General features: G+C 53.4%; 6 protein-coding genes across 6 annotated transcripts; 4 read left to right on the top strand and 2 right to left on the bottom strand.

Annotated features, from left to right (window-relative positions):
• Positions 1 to 415: 415 nt before the first annotated feature.
• Positions 416 to 2668, bottom strand: J4E86_010419 (uncharacterized protein; the record flags this gene model as incomplete). The annotated part of the gene is made up of 3 exons (XM_051450918.1): positions 416 to 2438; positions 2494 to 2563; positions 2611 to 2668. The coding sequence occupies 3 exons, from the start codon at positions 2666 to 2668 to the stop codon at positions 416 to 418; spliced, it is 2151 nt and encodes a 716-aa protein (XP_051297815.1).
• A 1436-nt stretch (positions 2669 to 4104) lies between these two features.
• J4E86_010418 (uncharacterized protein) lies at positions 4105 to 5823 on the bottom strand (the record flags this gene model as incomplete). Its single annotated transcript, XM_051450917.1, has 2 exons — positions 4105 to 5210; positions 5262 to 5823. The coding sequence occupies 2 exons, from the start codon at positions 5821 to 5823 to the stop codon at positions 4105 to 4107; spliced, it is 1668 nt and encodes a 555-aa protein (XP_051297814.1).
• Positions 5824 to 7364: 1541 nt separating this feature from the next.
• J4E86_010417 (uncharacterized protein) lies at positions 7365 to 8761 on the top strand (the record flags this gene model as incomplete). Its single annotated transcript, XM_051450916.1, has 2 exons — positions 7365 to 7756; positions 7804 to 8761. The coding sequence occupies 2 exons, from the start codon at positions 7365 to 7367 to the stop codon at positions 8759 to 8761; spliced, it is 1350 nt and encodes a 449-aa protein (XP_051297813.1).
• Positions 8762 to 9331: 570 nt separating this feature from the next.
• Positions 9332 to 10675, top strand: J4E86_010416 (uncharacterized protein; the record flags this gene model as incomplete). Its single annotated transcript, XM_051450915.1, has 4 exons — positions 9332 to 9457; positions 9560 to 9709; positions 9806 to 10084; positions 10193 to 10675. The coding sequence occupies 4 exons, from the start codon at positions 9332 to 9334 to the stop codon at positions 10673 to 10675; spliced, it is 1038 nt and encodes a 345-aa protein (XP_051297812.1).
• Positions 10676 to 13113: 2438 nt separating this feature from the next.
• Positions 13114 to 17265, top strand: J4E86_010415 (uncharacterized protein; the record flags this gene model as incomplete). Its single annotated transcript, XM_051450914.1, has 2 exons — positions 13114 to 13193; positions 13245 to 17265. The coding sequence occupies 2 exons, from the start codon at positions 13114 to 13116 to the stop codon at positions 17263 to 17265; spliced, it is 4101 nt and encodes a 1366-aa protein (XP_051297811.1).
• A 461-nt stretch (positions 17266 to 17726) lies between these two features.
• On the top strand, positions 17727 to 18406 carry J4E86_010414 (uncharacterized protein; the record flags this gene model as incomplete). Its single annotated transcript, XM_051450913.1, has 4 exons — positions 17727 to 17780; positions 17834 to 17866; positions 17919 to 17988; positions 18054 to 18406. 4 exons carry the CDS (start codon positions 17727 to 17729, stop codon positions 18404 to 18406), a joined length of 510 nt encoding a protein of 169 aa, XP_051297810.1.
• Positions 18407 to 18857: the final 451 nt, after the last annotated feature.

Raw genomic sequence — 18857 nt, 5'->3', positions numbered from 1 at the left:
CGAGAGCAGAGTACTGGTTGCGAGCTTCAAAGAGTCTTTGCCATGTACAAATTGAGCGATCGACCCTTCTACTGGACGCGTAGACGTGCGTAAAGTCAAACAGTTTGCGGTAGGGGAACTTAGGAGAAGCTATGTTTGTCTACCAGTGTTAGCAACAGAGTAATTAATGTAGCCTGCAGGATAACATCTAGCCAGCGCTCGCGACGATGAATAAGCTGCTTCCGATATAGGCTCCTTCATGCAGGGTTGGGCACATGTCGGCAGTCACAGCGCAAGGCCATTGCGAGAAAGTGCGCGTTGACAATAGAAAACCGTGGCATTAGTAAGAAAGCTACATAAGATTATATACCCATGACTGCTTTTGCGTAGCGTTAGTGGCGCTATAGATTAGTTAAAGATCAAGAACATGAAACCATCAAGCGTAGTGCGAGAGCTTTCTTCGCTTTCCCACGACATGAGCTGCACTGCGCACACTTGACGCGTCATCGTAAGCCCGCACATCGTAGGTCGGTAGTTCATTGTCCGACGAGTAGGTATGCTGACGAATGAACTCGGGCGGCGTCTCATATACGAGTATTGAATCGTGGCCTTGATCCCCAGCCCATTGTCGTTGATGATAGACCTCAAGGGGCGTCTCGCTTACCAGAACGGAATCATGATCTGGGGGTGGCGGTAGATACTCGAAGTGTTCTTGCTGTGAGTCGTCGTTCGTAACACCGTTCAAGCTCGCTTCGGAACCCTCGTGGTCATCATCTGCATCTTCACGTGAACGATACACACCTGTTCCAGTCGCGCTTGTGACCGAGAGTGATTGACGCTGTCCGTTCTGATCGAATGGGTCACTGTTGTCGTATGATGGAGCCTGCAATTGACTAGCGAACTGGGCTGCTTCAAGGTCTTGCATGATGGACGGCAATGGGGTATTTGCACGCCAGCGCTGGAACGAATGCTTCCGCAGCGTGTCTGTAGGCTGGCGAAGAGCGAAGTAGCGTGAAGTCGTTGCTGAAACCCGACTTTCGCCGACCATGCCAGCAGCGACACTGTTCACCATAGACTTGGGAATCATCTCGACCAGATCATGGCTCGTTTCGCGAGGTTCCCAATCTACAATGGAGTCCGTATACATTACCTCAAGGTCTTCGTGGTAGGAAGAGAACCAATCATGCGCAAGAGCTTCCGACGCTGTCATTCGGTCCTGTTCCTTGAGTATAAGCAAATTCTTGACAAAGTCTTTCGGTCGGTCGCCGACGCCGCCCCATGATGGATGATGCGGATCGTCCAGGTGACTTAGGTCACAGATTGCTGCAAGACCCATGATCACAGCTTGAGGATTCGTGTGGTACTCCGGGTGTCTGCGATCAGTGAATATTGTGTCTCCAGTAAATAGTGTAGCTGCAATCGTGCCGATGGACCACATGTCGACAGATCTTGAGTAGCCGTGCTCGGCTGGAGTGGCCCTATTGCGTTTGTGAATCTCAGGTGCCATGTACTCCAAGGTACCCACGAGCGAGAACATCCGTTGGTACTTGTCGGCCTTCGCCGGATTTTGGCTGCTTTTCCCTGGGAGAAACCTAGCACTGCCAAAGTCGGTGATGACGACGCGAGCGCTGTCCTCGAGAGACGACATGAGTATGTTGTCCGGCTTTAGATCTCGGTGTACGATGTCTTGGTCGTGAAGGTACTTGATCCCCTTCAATATCTGGTAGATGATAGTGGCGGCCTGCAGACTGTCTATTTGGCCCTCCTTGTACTCGATAAAGGAGAATAAGTCGCCGCCTGTGACGAGCTCTTCGAAGATGTAGATAGTATTGTTACTCCGAAAGACCTTTTCGATGGTGATGATGTTCGGATGGCTGAGGTCTTTGAGAATGTCAAACTCGCGGAAACAGTTGGTGACCCTGGTCGGCAGTTGCTGCTTCACTGACTTAGGATGCTTCGCTCGCTTCCCGGTAGGAAGACGTGAGTTCGACAACGCCAAGGTGTCATACATGTTGTCTAGTCGAACGATCTTGCACGCAAGTTGTCGCTGTGTCTCTTGATTGATGCCTACAAGGACTTTGCCGTTACCACCTTCGCCGAGCAAGCGACCGGTGAGGAGGTAACGCGAAGTAAACGTCTGTCTCTCTCGCTCCTGGATGCCAGTCAACTTCACAAGCTCGACCGGCGTACTCGAGCAGTAGATCAACGTGACGGTTTCTGAGATGCGAAGCTCATCCCCTTCCTCTAGGAGGAAGGTACTCTTGGGACCCATCAGGATACCGGCGTCTTGGGACGCCGTGTACTCCGAGTTGCTCTTTTTGAGGTGAGTGCCGTTGGTCGAGAGATCAGTTGCATATACAAATGGTGCAATCTTGGCGATTGGGTTTTGTTCGTACAGAATGCAATGGATGCGAAGATGCTTTCTTGAAATGGTGAGGTCATCGGCCCACGAGTAACGACTGTGGTAAGGATTAGAACAAACTCACAACACAGCGAGGAAGACAGTGCTCTAACCAGAGCTCTGGATCCCTCCCGAGATTGAACTGCTCATTCCCGCACACTTCGATCCTGCCTCCGTGCGTTCCTGCATGCGTTAGTCTGTTGATCATGAATCGAAGGACATCGACTCACCATAAGCACTATCACCTCCGACCTTGATCTGCAGCCATGCCACTGCTTCACCTGCCATCGTAAAACACTCCTCCGCCGCCGATAACACTGCCCTGGAATGATGTTGGTAGTGACGCGACTGAGGTTTGACGTAAGGCAGGTGACGCGGCGCGCGTGAACGCTTGGCGCCTGCCTCAGGGCTGGGCGCTAAGCCGTTCTAGCTAAGCGAGCCCCGCACCCACCTAGGTATTTCGACTCGCTGAGCTCCTACCTTTGTTCTACACTCACGACACTCATCTCGACAGCAATGTAAGTTCTATATCCTAGGCCATGGCGGCGCTGGCGACACTCAATTGACCGCAATGGTTGCTCTTCGAGTGTCCTTGCACCCGCCGGCGCCTCTACACTCTCAAGTGCAGCCGCTGACCTCATACCACAGCCCGCCGACAAGATGAGAGCCAAATGGAGGAAGAAGCGCGTTCGCCGTCTCAAGCGCAAGAGAAGAAAGACTAGGGCTCGTTCGTAAGTTCTAGCACATCACCACCGCCTGCTCACTCGCGTCTAACAAACCCCCAGCAAATAAACGTCTCGCCCCTCAATCTCAGCATCACCCACCTCAGTTCTGAACGAAAATGATCACTGAACGACACGTTTTCTATGCACAACCTTCCGACCGGTTCGCAACTCACTCTACTCCACCGCGCGATTCGGCCCTCAAGCTACGTCACACGGCGGACTGCGGCACGCGAGCTTTCAACTACTACTTCGGGAGGTGACGACTGTGCTGGACTGAGGAATGTTATGGAATGCTGGTCAATCGCCTGAATGGCACATTGGGGTTCTCCGGGAGTTTACTTGAACACGATTACGACGGTCACTCTAACACCGGCTCGCTACCTCTTGTGGAGGCTTGCCTTTGACTGACACGTCGCCATGTGGACATGCGATAACGGAATCAAAAATGCTTCACGACAATATTGCTTCCTTTGTGCGTGATGTAACTTGCTATGACATGATGCGAGGGCCTTGATATGATGCAATGTGCGCGAACCATGTCTTAACCGACAACTGTGTAAATAGACCACGCCGACGATACTGATACTCGCTCCACACGCCTGAGGTTCTAGACTTCTCACTTGAACCCTTGCATAAGTATACTCCAAGGTGATGGACAACATCAGAAGAGTTGAGGTTCATTGCGCCACCATCTCAACCGTTATATTGCGTCATCACGCTTTCAGTAGACTACCAATAAACAATAATCACCAAGTCCATGCGCATACTCAAGATACCAATATATTCATTCAAGTCCAAGTCCACGGATTTACCAATCCATGTGATCTCATTACTCCTACACCAAGCCAAGAAGATCGAAAGTCGAAATAACAAAGTCCAGCTAATATCATAAACCCCATCCCCACCTATCCAAAAACCCCATCTAATAAACCCATAACCATTACCCTGTCCCAATCTCCCATAGCTCCCTCCGTCATACCGACGAAACCGAAACACACATCAAGCCCAATCCCTCATCTCCCTACCCACCCTCTCAAACTCACCCCCTCGCTTCTTATCCCGCTGCTGATGTACTTCGCGTACGACATGCACACTCCTTCCGTGTCCGTGTCCCTCATTGTTCATCCCAGCGGAAGGAGGAGAGGAGGATATGTCTTCGGCCCAGGCGCGGGTGTGGACGCCGGAGGGGAGAGTTGGGGTCGGGGGTTTGGTTGGGTTTGTGTTTGTATCGCCGGTAGTGGTTGCGTCGGTGGTGGAAGGGTTGGTACGATCGGTGGGGTTGGTGGATGGATTGGAAGATTTGGAGTTGATCTCGGTGATGTTACGGTAGGAGAACAAGGGGAGGAGAGGCCCGTTTAGAGAGGGGCGGGTGAAGTAGCGGGAGAAGAATGTGGGGCGGGGAGGTGTTGGGGATGCTGATGGAGATGGTGAGGTACAGTGGTTGTGCTTTTGTGAAGCCATGTCTTGATCGTTCTTCTGCGAGATCAAGGTATCTTGCGTTGTGACGCTGTGTAAGCGGGGGATGGAGTCGAGAGCGACGGGATTGTTGTATGTAGACGCGGTCCAGGTATCGTTCTTGAAATCCGCGCTCGTCGATGTCGACTGTGTAGAGTCCGAAGCACCGAACCACGACATCTTCTTTGCTTTGCTGGAAAAGTATGTAGTCCAGCTACGAGGAGCGGAGAAACTGGTGGGTCTCCTCCTGCTGGCCGATCCGGGTAGTAGGCTAGGCCATATCTTGCCAGCTCCAATAAAGACCAATAGTCCTCTGTAATGAGCATTTGCATCGACTCCCGTGCCGAGGAAGCCGAAGATGATGAATCCCGTGGCGATCTGAACCCACTTCTCGATACTGATCTTACCCAGCCCGGGCTCCCTTGTAATTCTGTTCCATCTCTCAGGATCATGGACTCTATCCCAAGAGTAACGGTCGTGGAGTCTTCCGGCCATCTGGATGAGGAGTACGATGGTGTAGATCAGATAGAAGGAGATGACGATGAGGCTGAGCAGGAAGAGGCGGATGAAGCGTGAGGACGTGGTATTTCGCGCTGCAACAAGGCGGTGAAACTCGCGTCGGTATCGGTAAAGACGCCAGATAAGTAGGGCTGTTGCGTAATTAGTAAGGTGACTTGAGGGAGGAAGTAGATGCGACTTACCAGCCCAGTAGGAGTCGATCACAATGCCAACGGCTGACCACATGAAACTAATGACCATGCTAGGCCATGAAGCATCGTGGACAGACCAACACCCAGCAATACCGACGATTGCATAGCGATTGTACTGGGTGACATAGTAAATGCCCATCAGTAACAACGGCACGCCCCAACACCAAAAGACTTCCCAGATCTTCGCTTTGACTTTGCTCTTATGGCTGGTCGACACAGTAATATTGCGTGTATCCATAACGTTGGCGAGCTTGCGTAATACCAGGGCTAACGAGGCGGTCAATCCCACATAGCTACCGACCTGGAGCCGGATCTGAATGTCGCACAGGATCGCACCGTCCCACCATTCGGTCAGGTTGTCGCGGGGCCAGATGAGTGGGTTGATGCAGTTGAAGAGGTTGTGAAGGACAATCCACAAGATGAGTGACCCGGCTGCGACGTTGGCTTGACGGAAATGCCAGATCATTGGTGCAACGCAGAGGAGGAAGGCTGGAAAGGAGAGGGTGATGAAGAGGATGGCCTGGGTGGAGACGGGTGCGTTCATTTCCTCCATGGTGATGTTGGTGCTGTATTCATACGTCCCCGCCGCATCTCCAGTCCAGTAAGCTTCGTAGGAGTGTGTGTTGGTTGCCATAGAAGTAGATGTCAAAGACATAGCAGTAGATGTCATTGCCATAGCAGCAGATGTCATTGACATGGTAGCGGATGTCAAGAGGAGGGAGCAACCAATGAAGATGGGCAGTTATCTTCGATGCTGCAAAGCGGCAGATCTGAATCCAGTCCAGGAATGTAGCCGTTGATAAAGTGGAACTCGAGCTGTCGATTGTGCTATCTCTAGGATAGTGTCAGGTAGTGTTGATGGGTTTAGATATGGAAAAGATTATGATTAGAAAGAAAAGCAACGGAAGAGATAGACAGGCGGCAAGCAGCCTCGAAAGCCCCATCACTCCCGTCGATACCGAGTATATGGAAATTCTCAATAGAGCAAATGCGTGTCTCAAGCTTCAATAAGGCTCAATAGGACTTACGTTCACTTGAGTGGTGAAAACGAGTATGCCGTTAGAATAGCATATCCGCAGACGCTCTCGCCCACGTCAATCACAGTCTGTTTGAAACGGGCTGACCCGTCGCAGGGACAGGGCGCTGCCTGGTACCCGTGATATTCGGTTGCGGCGGTATGGTTGTGGTAGTGGAAGTGAGACTTTTGCCCGTCCGCATTTGGGTCTGAATAGAAAAAGACGACTTCTGAATAGAAGACCAACGAGAAAGAGACGAGACATGTCTGTGATAAGTAGCAGCGCAATCAGAGAGGGAATCATGGGGAGACGAGGTGCTAAGTCCCCGCTGCTGCGGCATGGTCGCAGGTCGGGTTGTACGTGGCGGGTTTAGCCAGATTATCCTACCCACCCGCTTCGAGCATCCAGGAACCGGTATTTACCTGCCCGGTTTGGTGGGCATCTGTTACATTGTCGGAGTCCGAACAAGTGCGTTGGGACGATGGGGTACTCTACGGCAGATGGCTGCGTCCCAGTATGAAGCATCGGGGACCATCAAGTGGCGAGATTTTGTATTGATCGAATGGAAGATAGTCCATGAGGCATGTGCGAGCCTTTGCAGCGCTTGGTCGTCTCCTCGGTCATGGTGTAGGCGGAGTTACACAGCAGGAGAAGCCTGCACACGTGTGGCATGGTCGTCACGGTCTGAATGGCCGTGAATGCGGGATGCGCACGGGATACCTGTTGGTGTCGAGATGGTGTTCGCAGTGAATCGCTTGCAAACCATGGGAAGCTAGGCCATAGCGCATGTGTGAAGAAGCTCGGAGAGGGTCCCAGCTCTACAATTGACCGCATCGAGACATGACGTAAGACGAACGACTCGCCGAGGCGTCTTCCACTACGGCACACGACCGTCGCGTTAGTACGTGTGAGCGTCACCAGAGCCTCAGCAATGCTTCCGCGGCGCCTGCAACCATCGCGATCAGGTGACTCGCATCTCTACCACATTGCGCCTTCTTGAAGCGGCGTCTAGGCATCCATTGGCAACGACGTCGTCCACGTTGCTTCTTCAATCCCGACGTCTCAACCGGTACTTGCCATGGACGGTGCGCCGGTCGACAGTCCCAGCATCCACCCTCAACTTCGCCAGAGGATGCTGAACCGCGCTACCACCTTCGCTGAGGGTGCGCGACCTTCTACTCCCCCTACAGCCGCCCCTCGACGCCGCAGCTCCCTCGTCTCCGACCTCTCCGACTCGCGCTATTCCTTGCGGTCTTCCAGCGACAATCTTCTGAGAGCGGGTGGGAAGAATGATATGGGCCGACATGCATCTCCAGACGAGCCGTCACGATGGATTGCGCTGCCTGTGGTCGCCGCCGTGGTCCCTGCCATCATTGGATTGACGGTAGAGAACGGCGCAGATGTCGCGACAGACGTCTTGATATTGGTACTGGCGGGATGGTTCCTCCATTGGAGCGTCAAGGTGCCATGGTAGGTTGTAGCAAGCATGGCTGAGAATCACAGCTGACGCGATGCAGGGACTGGTACCACGAGGCACAGCAACGACGATACTTGAACGACGACACGGATGACGCGACATACGACGACACGATACATGAGGAGGAAGAGGATGCGCCAGATGTTGCAGAAGAGCAAGCAGGCGAGACGCAGGACTCAAAGGTCAACACCACTACCGATGCGCCTGTCTCGCGAGCGCAGAAGGAGGCTCGTGAAGCGCTGAAGCGGTCGGAGATGCTGGCCTTCATCGGCTGCTTCCTAGGTCCCCTCCTCGGCGCCCTCCTCATGCACACCATCCGAGGCCAGCTCATGCGCGCCGAAGGCATAGTATCCGACGCGAACCTCAGCATCTTCCTCCTCATCGCCGAGATACCCCCCGTAAATCGCCTCATCAAGATGCGAACAGAGCGAATCCTCCACCTGCAGCGCATCGTCCGAGAAGCCCCCAGAGAGCCCGTTCGATCAGCCGACACCCAACAGCTCTCACAGCGAATAGCGGAACTAGAAGGACGGATCGATGGCCCCCCACCCGCCAACAACAACGAGGTAGACGTAGAGAAACTCAGCGCCGAAGTCCGCCAAACAACACAACTCCAACTCGACGCGCTGAACCGCGCAGTTAGGCGCTACGAAAAACGTCACATGGCGCAGTCCCTACAGATCGAAGCGCGCTTCCAAGACCTAGAAGCTAGATTGGGAGATACACTCGCCCTGGCTGCCGCAGCTGCCAGAACCGGTCAGCGGCCTGGCGTGATTGCCATGACGCTGAGCTGGATAGCCGGTACTATTAGCTACATGCTGCAGATGACTTGGGACATCGCCATGTACCCCTTCCGCACAGCAGCGGTAGCAGTTTCAGTAGCTAAATCGCTGTTTGTACGGGATGAGCGGCAGGCGAAACGGAGGGTGAAGGGAGGGCAGGTAAATGGGCATACGGGTATGTCGACGAGTCGGATGCAAGCGAAACCTGTGCGGTAGTCTACTCAGTTCTATTAATACTTTAATACCATTCTCACTCCCATCCTATCACCTTGCTATCTGTGCATAAACTGGGTTGTACAGTATGTTATCGCGATGTTCGACATGGTCGTGCTGCGAGGTCACCGCCGATACCGGACGCGATATCAGTCTCCATCGTCGCAACCGCACGACATCCGGAGTCTTCCGAAAGAGTAACCCGAAAATGCAGGTACGAACGTTACTTCGGAGATAATAAATGCCTGTACACCAACCACAGCAGAGCGACTAACGTCCTTTCCAAGTTAGCATGGCCGTGTTGTATACCCCGCCCCCACTTTGATACGTGCGAGGGGAGAAACACGAGGGAGTACTGCCGTGGCCGATGGGGGATGTAACGTGGTAATCGCATGCTTACTACTACTACCTCTGTACGCCTCGTTCTGTTTGACTCATCTTCGATTTTCACCTCCTGATTCTACATTTTCTAGATACCCGACTGTTTGTGAAGAAGCCGTTCCGCGACGTTCAAGCAGCGTGTTGGCAAAGAAGAAAGAGCAAGGACACAAGAAACTGTAACAAGCCACAACCATGTATCCAAAATCAGACGTCACAGTCGACGCCACGAAGTTCGATCGCAGCGGCATCGACAAACAAACCCTGGAGTTCAACGAGAAGTTGATTAAGATCTGGGCGGATGGACCGCGGTGGTATGAGGTATGTCTCCAGTTTCCATCTCCGTCCCATTCCCTCCCTATGCCATCCCCTCCCCACCCAGTCTTATATCCTTCAACCCTGTGCCAACGTAAAAATGTACAGGTCGGCGCAGCAGCGTACCGCCAGATGCGCTGGGAAGGCAAAACCCCCTTACCCAAACCCGTCGTACTTCCCGAAGGTTTCAACGGCACGCTCCCTTCTCGAGACGCAGGAAGGGAGATACCGTATAGGGTGTTTAAACCGAGTGGAGGGGTGAGCAGGGGGATTCATATGCATATTCATGGTGGGGGGTGGGTGTTGATGAGTGAAGCTTAGTAAGTTGATTTTCTGGTTCGTGTCCAGTGGTAGGATTTGGGTGGATGGGTGGATAGAGACGGGAGGGGAAGGGAGGGAAAGGGGAATATGGGTATTGGGATTGGTAATAAGGCTGACATGAACAACAGCCAAGACCCATACCTAAAATACATGACCGACCACTTCGAAGTAACAGTCGTATCAATCGGATACCGGCTCGCGCCCGAAGACCCCTGGCCCGCTGGCGCAGAAGACTGCTATGACGCTGCGGAATGGCTGGTGAAGAACGGTCCGGAGGTGTTTGGTGGGGAATTGATGTTTACGGGTGGTGAGGTATGTGTCTTTCCCTCCCCCTCCTTTCTGCTTTCATTACCTCCCCTACACTACCCCCTTCCTTCTCTCTTTGCACACATACCCGACCCCATACTAACACCCCCCTAGTCCGCAGGCGGCCACCTCGCCTGCCTCGTCGCCTTCCACCTCCTAAAAACGCTCCCCACATTCTCCTTCCGCGGCCTCCTCCTCCACTTCGGCTGCTACGACATGTCCTCCTTCCTGCCCCACGTCCTGCACCACGAATCATCCCTCGTAATCGACTACGACGTGATGAAATCCTACATCGACGCCTTGCTCCCCAACACCACGGAAGCGGAGCGCCGCGATCCGTCGATATCACCGTTTTGGCAGGATCTGAGGGGAATGAAACTGCCGCCGGCGCTGTTTACGTGTGGGAGTGAGGATCCGTTGTTGGATGATAGTGTGTTGATGGGGGCGAAGTGGGGGATGTGGGGGGCGGAGAGTGTGGTTAAGATTTATAGGGGGGCGCCGCATGGGTTTATTGGGTTTCCGCCGGGGACTATTAAGGCGGTGCAGGAGGTGCTTGATGATACTGAGGCGTTTGTTAGGGCGAAGATGGGGGTGTAAGCCGAGGATCTGTCTTCCGCAAGAAGCGCTACACCAGGTTCAACCACCTGAAATGCTTATCTCGCAGGAAGCTCATCTGGAACTCTTCCCATGCCGCCTCTTCCACACGCGTCTTTTTATTTCGTGTGACGTGTCTTCGTACACTCTTAGGCGGAAACACGCAGTTGTAATTGAGCACATAGCCACTGCCAATGAACCGAAACACCGGCAGTTGCGTATCATCAAGATGCCCGACTTTTCGAAGTATAAATACGACTAGAGACTCTCTCCACACCTGAACTTCTGGATGCTCATCAGACCCATCAAGCAATACAATTTGGTCACCGATCTCCATATTCTTGTTACCAATCCCCACAGAGTAAACCTGTGTTCTTGGGTCCTGGAAACAAAAGAACTCGTTGGTTGCTAATCGCCGAACCAGTTTGTGCACAATCTCTTGAACCCTGACTGAAGGCGCTATAGTATTGCATGCTGAGCCAGCTTTCTCGGAGAAGACTGCCATCTCTGCCAAGTGCTGCTCAAGTCTTATAATGTCTTCATTGCTGACCAAGGGGAAAGACACCTTGATCATGTCAATGAGAATACTCCTAGTACCTAACACGTTCTGTGATAACTTCGATGGCAGACCAGATAGATGCAAGGAACGTCTCGGGTTCTGGAGTAACATATGCAACTGCGATAGCTGCGCCAAGAACGAAGTTTGATCATCTGCTGGCGTTCTTGAAGTCTTGAGCTGGACGGTACAAAGATCTTTTAACCCAACATCTTGCGTAGATCCTCTGTGGTTGAATCCCATACGAAGACCCATGGTATGCACTTTCATGTCGGGATATTCAAGGTACTGTGGGTTACGTGAGAGATTTGAACCTATACGCCACTTATCTCGGGGTAAGACTCGCCAATCTGGTGCCCAGGAAGCCAAATCGGTCGGCTGCGGAGAGTGCTGGCGGGAAAGCAAAGCTTCCCACATCTTTCCGTGCGTCCTGGGTCTCTCCCAGCAACTCAGTGCGAAGGCTTGGTAAGTGCCGTATACATCCAGCGAGCAATCGATATTCATGGAGACTCGTTCGTCTGTTCCTGATGTAGAGCCGATTGCTTGGGATGAGTGTCGTACATCTGTTGCCATGCTATACAAGGCGAGTATTCGATCCCGGGGATCTGTGCATCCGTATAACCTGAAACCTTCTACTAGGCTTAGGATTTGGGTGGCGCCTTCAGATGTGGATGATGGCGCCTGACGAGAAGCTTTACCAAAGAGCGAATGGCGGTTCCAGAGTTTCCCCATCTCGTCAAGGACCGCCATTCTTGATTCGTGGAGTTCATTGACTCGAATGTGTCTCTGCAAGACAGATAGCGCAACCACGAGTCGGGAGAAAGTAAGCTCCATGCTGCCACAGATCAAGTGAATGTCCAAATTGAAGACGACTTCCTGTACTATCCAAAGTCTGTTGAACCATGGCAGACTCAGAAATCGCAGGACGTCGGAGAAGCCATCATGTAGAGCCTCAAGTTGAATCGTGGATGCTCGAGAAAGCCGGTTCAGTTCCCGCATGCCTTGTTGCTCGACCGTAGTATCTCCACCCGGGTCAAGCCAAGCCATGACTCTTCGAGCACCTCGGAAGATCTGAACCATCAAAGGGATTTGCACTGCCTTTTCCTCATTGTCGACCTGGTTGATACTCGCAGCGTCAGCCCAAAGAAGTCGATCCCGGTCGGCTCGGCGCAGATATCTCAGAGCGCGGTCAAGATTCTCTGTGACGAAGACTTGAGTACCGTCATCGACATGTAGAGCGAAAGCCAGAATTGGTTGCCCCCATGTGTACGATACGGCTTCGTAACGCCCTTCGACATCTTCCAGAGTCGACGAGCAAAAGTTGATCCGCAGGGGTGCGTCTTTGGACATGGCTGGGTGCAGAGTAATCAGCCTGATGTGCTCTGGGCTCTCGAGTGCTGCGTAGGAGTGTCTGCGGACACTGGGGTCATTTGTAAGAGCCATGAAGCCGGGCGATCCTAGAGAAGAGGGTACAATAAGAAACCCGAATGAAGAATGTATGGTAGGAGAAATGGTTTGGCAGGCTGTAGCAGGCCTCACAAACGACGTACGTAGTGCGAGGCTGATTAACCGGTGTAGCTGAGCCAATCACCGCATTGGCGTGCAGGATCCCATGGCGGCATGATAACGTGATTAGCGACTCATCACCTACATGCGACTGCATATAATTTGTTCAACACGGGAGACGCATTCATCTTTCGTGGTGCTGGTGGTGGTGTTGAGTCGGGATGAAAGCACGCTGAACGGAGGTTGATCCCTGACTAGCTCAAACGTCATACACCGCACGGCCTATCTCGCAGGCCCAAGGCGACGCGACAAGAAAACTTCGTGTCGCACGAACTCACCATGGCCCAATAGCCCACCACTCGCAACACCAAAAGTCGCCATGGCCGACAACGAGAGCCCCGAGAGGCGGCGGCCGCGCCGGATGAGCGCCATGTACCGCCGTGGCTCCCACTTGAGCGAGTACGTGTGACGGCCAGCTCAGCGTCGGGCGCGACTAATTGACTTTCTCAGGGCAAGCTTCATGGAAGATGTCGAGATGGCGCAAGATGAGGTATTCGAACTCGCGCCCATGCCTCCTTCCCGTCCTGCCTACAACCCCCGTGGAAGGAAGCCTGGCCAGCAGCTGACGCCCACAATCCAGGTCTTCTCCGGCCCCATGAGCGAGAGCGTCCCCACGAGCGTCTCTGGATTCCGCCACCGCCGGTCGCGCGCCGATTCGAGTGCGAGTTTGACGAGTTTCGCATTCTACGATGAAGAGCAGGATTCACAGGGTGAGGACGAGGATAGCGCGATTTTGGAGGACGGCGAGAGCACGTACAACAACGGCTATACCGTGTCAGAGCTGGAGGACCTCGAAGCGGGGATATCGTCGGAAACATCGCATTCACCGTCACCATCGCGGCGGAAGTCAAGTGGCAGCAGGAAGTCATCCGAGCGGCCGCTGTTGCGCAGGCACTCTTCGACAGGCAGCGCAGGCTCGGGCATTGACTGGAGAGGGCGCAGGTCCAACCAGAAGATCTACATTATGACCGAGGACCTCACCATTGTCATCGCCGGCTTCAGAACATCGCCCATTGGCTACGCGCTCTATGCGCTTCTCTGCTTCGTGACGCTAGGTCTCGGCTGGCTCCTGTTCAGATGGTTACCAAGATGGAGGGTCGCAATAACAGGAAAGAGCTCACCACTGAAGGAGTGCGACTGGATAGTCACAGAGAATCAGTGGGGCGAGTTTGCGGTGCAGCATGTCAGCAAGCAAACCTACGGCCGGTCGCTTTCGACTGTGTTCGGCGACCCTGAAAAGGGACGGCCACGGGAATGGGATGAGGAAGACGACCCGCTCATCGGCGAGCTTAGGTGCCTGGACTACCGATACATCCGCTTCGTGTATCACCCCATCAAGGACAAGTTCGTCCTCGCAAACACCTGGACAGATCCCACCTGGACCGAAGTCTCAGCTCTCCGCGAGGGTCTCGACAATGATGAGCGCGACTACCGCGAGCTGGTCTTTGGAAAGAACGTCATCGATATCGCCGAGAAGACTATCGGTCAGCTCCTAGTCGATGAAGTCTTTCATCCTTTCTACGTCTTCCAGATCGCCAGTCTGATCCTCTGGTCCATGGACGAGTACTACTACTACGCATGCGCCATCTTCATCATCTCGGCCGTCAGTATCGTCACCACACTGGTCGAGACAAAGGCATCCATGAAGAGACTGCGCGAGGTGTCAAAGTTCGAATGCGAAGTGCGCGTACTGCGCAGCGGTTTCTGGACCCACATCGACTCGGCAGAGCTTGTACCGGGAGATGTCTACGAAGTCACCGATCCTTCCCTTGCGCTGTTCCCCTGTGACAGTCTATTGCTCTCTGGCGACTGCATCGTAAATGAGAGTATGTTGACTGGCGAGTCGATTCCTGTTTCCAAGGTACCCATGTCGAACCACGCTCTAGACCTCCTAGATCTCAGCGCTTCGGCCGTCCATCCTGAAGTTGCACGACACATGCTGTTCAGCGGAACCAAGATCATTCGCGCTCGCAGACCACATGAAGACCACGTTGATGACGAAGCTGCTGCATTGGCTATGGTTGTGCGCACTGGTTTTAACACCACCAAGGGCGCACTCGTCCGTTCAATGCTCTTCCCCAAGCCATCAGGGTTCAAGTTCTACCGCGACTCTTTCCGATACATCTCCGTCATGGCATTCATTGCTATGATCGGCTTCGTCGCATCTTTCATCAACTTTGTGCATCTAGGCCTTGCATGGCATCTGATTGTCGTACGAGCTCTCGATCTGATCACCATTGTCGTTCCTCCTGCTCTCCCAGCCACGCTCACCATCGGTACCAGCTTCGCCCTATCGCGCTTAAAACAGAAACAGATTTTCTGTATCAGTCCACAGCGTGTCAACGTAGGTGGCAAGCTGGATGTCGTCTGCTTTGACAAGACTGGAACTCTTACCGAGGAAGGTCTTGATGTTCTTGGAGTCCGCGTAGTCGAGCGACCAAGGAACAGGTTCAGTGAGCTGCTTCCAGATGCCTATGACATCCTGCCCGCATCACAGCACGACCGCGACCCGACAGTTGAGTACCTCGCACACAAGACGATTCTATACACCATGGCCACTTGTCATTCACTCCGTAAGATCGATGATGAGCTAGTAGGTGACCCGCTTGATGTCAAGATGTTCGACTTTACCGGCTGGAGCTACGAAGAGGGAGAACAGAAAGCTGGCAACGCTGGTGACGACGACCCCGAGCAAAAGCTTTCGCCATCTGTTGCCCGACCGCCACCAGGCCGCGAATACGATGTTGACGATGTTGAAGATGAAGCCAACAGGAAGCAAGTCGAGCTTGGCGTACTTAAGGCTTTCGAATTCGTGTCTCAACTACGACGAGCTAGTGTCATCGTTCGCCAGTTTGGTTCAAAGAGCGGACAAGTATACGTCAAGGGTGCACCTGAAGTCATGAAAGAGATCTGCCGACCTGACAGCTTTCCTACCGACTACGAGGAGCTTCTCGCCTTCTACACCCACCGCGGATTCCGTGTCATTGCCTGCGCTACCAAATCGATCCCCAAGCTCAACTGGCTCAAGACTCAGAAGATGAAGCGTGAGGAAGCAGAGAGCGACCTGGACTTTGTTGGTTTCATCATCTTCGAGAACAAGCTCAAGGACAGCACCGCTCCTGTCATCGAAGAGCTCGAACGCGCAAACATCCGCAAGGTCATGTGCACTGGTGACAACATTCTCACAGCTATCAGTGTGGCTCGCGAGTGTGGACTGATCAACAAGACTGCTCACTGCTTTGTGCCTCACTTCGAAGAGGGTGATTCTCGGACGGCACTATCGAAGCTCAGCTGGGAAAGTGTGGATGACCCGGTCTTCAAGCTTGACGATAATACCCTCAAACCCCTGCCGCCGCCACCTGAAGCCGACGTATCCCTTCCCTACGACATTTCCAACCTCCGCAACTACAGCTTAGCCGTCAGCGGCGACGTATTCCGCTGGATCGTCGACTTTGCCTCCGAATCTGTCCTCCGCGAAATGCTCGTCTGCGGCCAAGTCTTCGCCCGCATGTCCCCCGACGAAAAGCACGAACTCGTCGAAAAGCTCCAATCAATCGACTACTGCGTCGGCTTCTGCGGCGACGGCGCCAATGACTGCGGTGCCCTCAAAGCAGCCGACGTGGGCATCTCCCTCTCTGAAGCCGAAGCCTCGGTTGCCGCGCCATTTACCTCCCGCCAATTCGACATTTCCTGCGTCCTGCAAGTCATCAAAGAAGGTCGCGCCGCCCTCGTCACCAGCTTCAGTTGTTTCAAATACATGTCGCTCTACAGCGCCATCCAATTCTGCTCTGTATCCTTCCTCTACGCTAGCGCGAGTAACCTCGGCGACTTCCAATTCCTCTTCATCGACCTGCTGCTCATCCTGCCCATCGCCATCTTCATGGGCTGGTCCGGCGCCTACCCGATCCTCAGCCGCAAACGTCCGACCGCCAACCTCGTATCACGAAAGGTGCTTACGCCGCTACTGGGCCAAATGGTCCTATGTATCCTCGTCCAATTCATAGCCTTCCACTACGTCCAGAAACAGGAATGGTACATGCCCCCCGTCTTGGACCCCAACCACAGCAACAGCTTGAACAGCCAAAACACGGCCTTGTTCCTAACAAGTTGCTTCCAATACATCTTCTCCGCCGTCGTCCTCAGCGTCGGGAAACCCTACCGCGAACCCATGGGCCGCAACTTGCCTTTTATCACCACCATCTTCGTTACCCTCGCCATTACGCTGTATATGCTGTTTGACCCCGCCGCGTGGGTCATGTCGGCGATGGAGTTGACGTTTTTGGATACCCCGTTCAAGGTTTTCATCTTAGCGCTGGGGCTGGGCAACTTTGCGGCGGCGTATGTGGGGGAGAATATGCTGTTCCCTGGGTTGAGCAAGTGGATTGGGGTTGCGAAGGTGAAGTTTGGGGGGAGCGGCATGCAGAAGAAGAGGAAGGAGTATAAGGTTATTGCTGAGGGGATGAGGATGTGAGTTGGAGGGGCTGGGGGTGGCGGATGGGGTGGCGGATGGGGTGGGAGGGTTTAGGGAAGGGATGTGTATATATTGGGGCTGGGGTTTGGATAGATAAGGAAAATGTTATGATATTTTGATGAGGGGTGTTCTTGACTTGACTGCAATGTAGACATCCTTGCTCTCCGTGCGTTGTGCTGTTCCTGCGCCGATGTTCCTCTCCTGGAAATCACGGTGAAGGCGCGAGCTTTAGTTACCTGGGTTACCATCCCGCGCAGCGTAATCTCACTCTCACTTTTCCTCGTCTCGATTTTCGCTAGTTTATCAGTCGCTCAGACCTTTTTTGACACTGCTATCTCACCTGGTTCCTACTCTCTATCTACTCGACCCCCTCATACTCCGTCGCTCAGCAATTCGCGTAACGGAACCGCCAGCTCTTCATCAAACCACTTTCCACAACCATACCATCTTCAACAGCGATCATGCCCCCGAAGAAGAAGGTCGTAGATGAAGCTGCCGAGACCGGCGGCGACGGTGTAAGTACGATCCAGCACCACACTCATTCCCACGGAGACTAACACTCACACAGGCATTCCGCTGGACCCCCGAGAACGAGCGCGCAGTGCGTCATCCCCTCAAACCACACCCCCAAACTCCTCTAACACAACCCGCAGCTCTTCGTCCTAATCATTGAACGCCAACTCACCACAGACGACTATCACAAGATCGTCGAAGCTCTTCCACGTAAGTACGCCCATTACCTCCTCACTACTTCCCAAAGATAGCACGCTAACCACACATACCCACAGCCGGCGCAAACTACAACGGCGTCCGCCAGCGCATCTCCAAGTTACGCAAGGAGCAGCGCGAGCGCTTCACCGAACTCGGTTGGGACATGCCAGATGGTGTTGCGACCAAGACACCTACCAAGGCTGCGGCTAAGACTGGTACACCGAAGAAGAGGGCTGCAGGTGGTGCGGAGAAGGGCGAGGAGCTTGGTGGTGCTGAGGGAGAGACTGAGTCACCTGCGAAGAAGCCGCGTGCGAGGAAGGGCAAGAAGGAGGTTGTTAAGAAGGAGGTCGAGGAGGATGACGGACTTGGTGGTGAGATGGAGGTGGAGGATGGCGGTGTCAAGGAGGAGTTGGTTGGAGATGATTTGTAGATATTCTGAGATACTGAGCTGTCAAGCAGAGGCGCGACTATTCGGTTTCTACGTACGACTTCATTAGGATCGACAGCCAGAGATGATTACTTCAATCATGGGTATTCTAGCAATGTAGAATCATAGGCACATATCAGTGGAATTTGATCTTCCTGCAAAACAAGATGGCCAGTGTTAATCTCCCGTGTCTCTTCTCTGTGAGTAGAATGCAAAGGTGAAGGTGACTGTTTCCTCAAAGAGGAAATCAAGCAGAATCTCACTCTCACCTCTCCTCTCCCCTCTTTCTACTTTGAGCACCAGCCAGACTCCAAATCTCCCACTCGAGACACGTACAAATCCCTCACTCCCACTCGTCTCTCAACTTGATTTCTCTCCCGCTCTTCCTCTCTCTTACACAATCTACCTCACCACACCAAATCAACACCTAATCCCAGCCCCCCCAAAACAACCA

Source organism: Alternaria arbusti, assembly GCF_024043155.1.
Source record: "Alternaria arbusti strain BMP 1465 chromosome Unknown scaffold_22, whole genome shotgun sequence".
Taxonomy (NCBI): Eukaryota; Fungi; Ascomycota; class Dothideomycetes; order Pleosporales; family Pleosporaceae; genus Alternaria; species Alternaria arbusti.
This window is presented reverse-complemented; position numbering and strand designations above follow the sequence as displayed.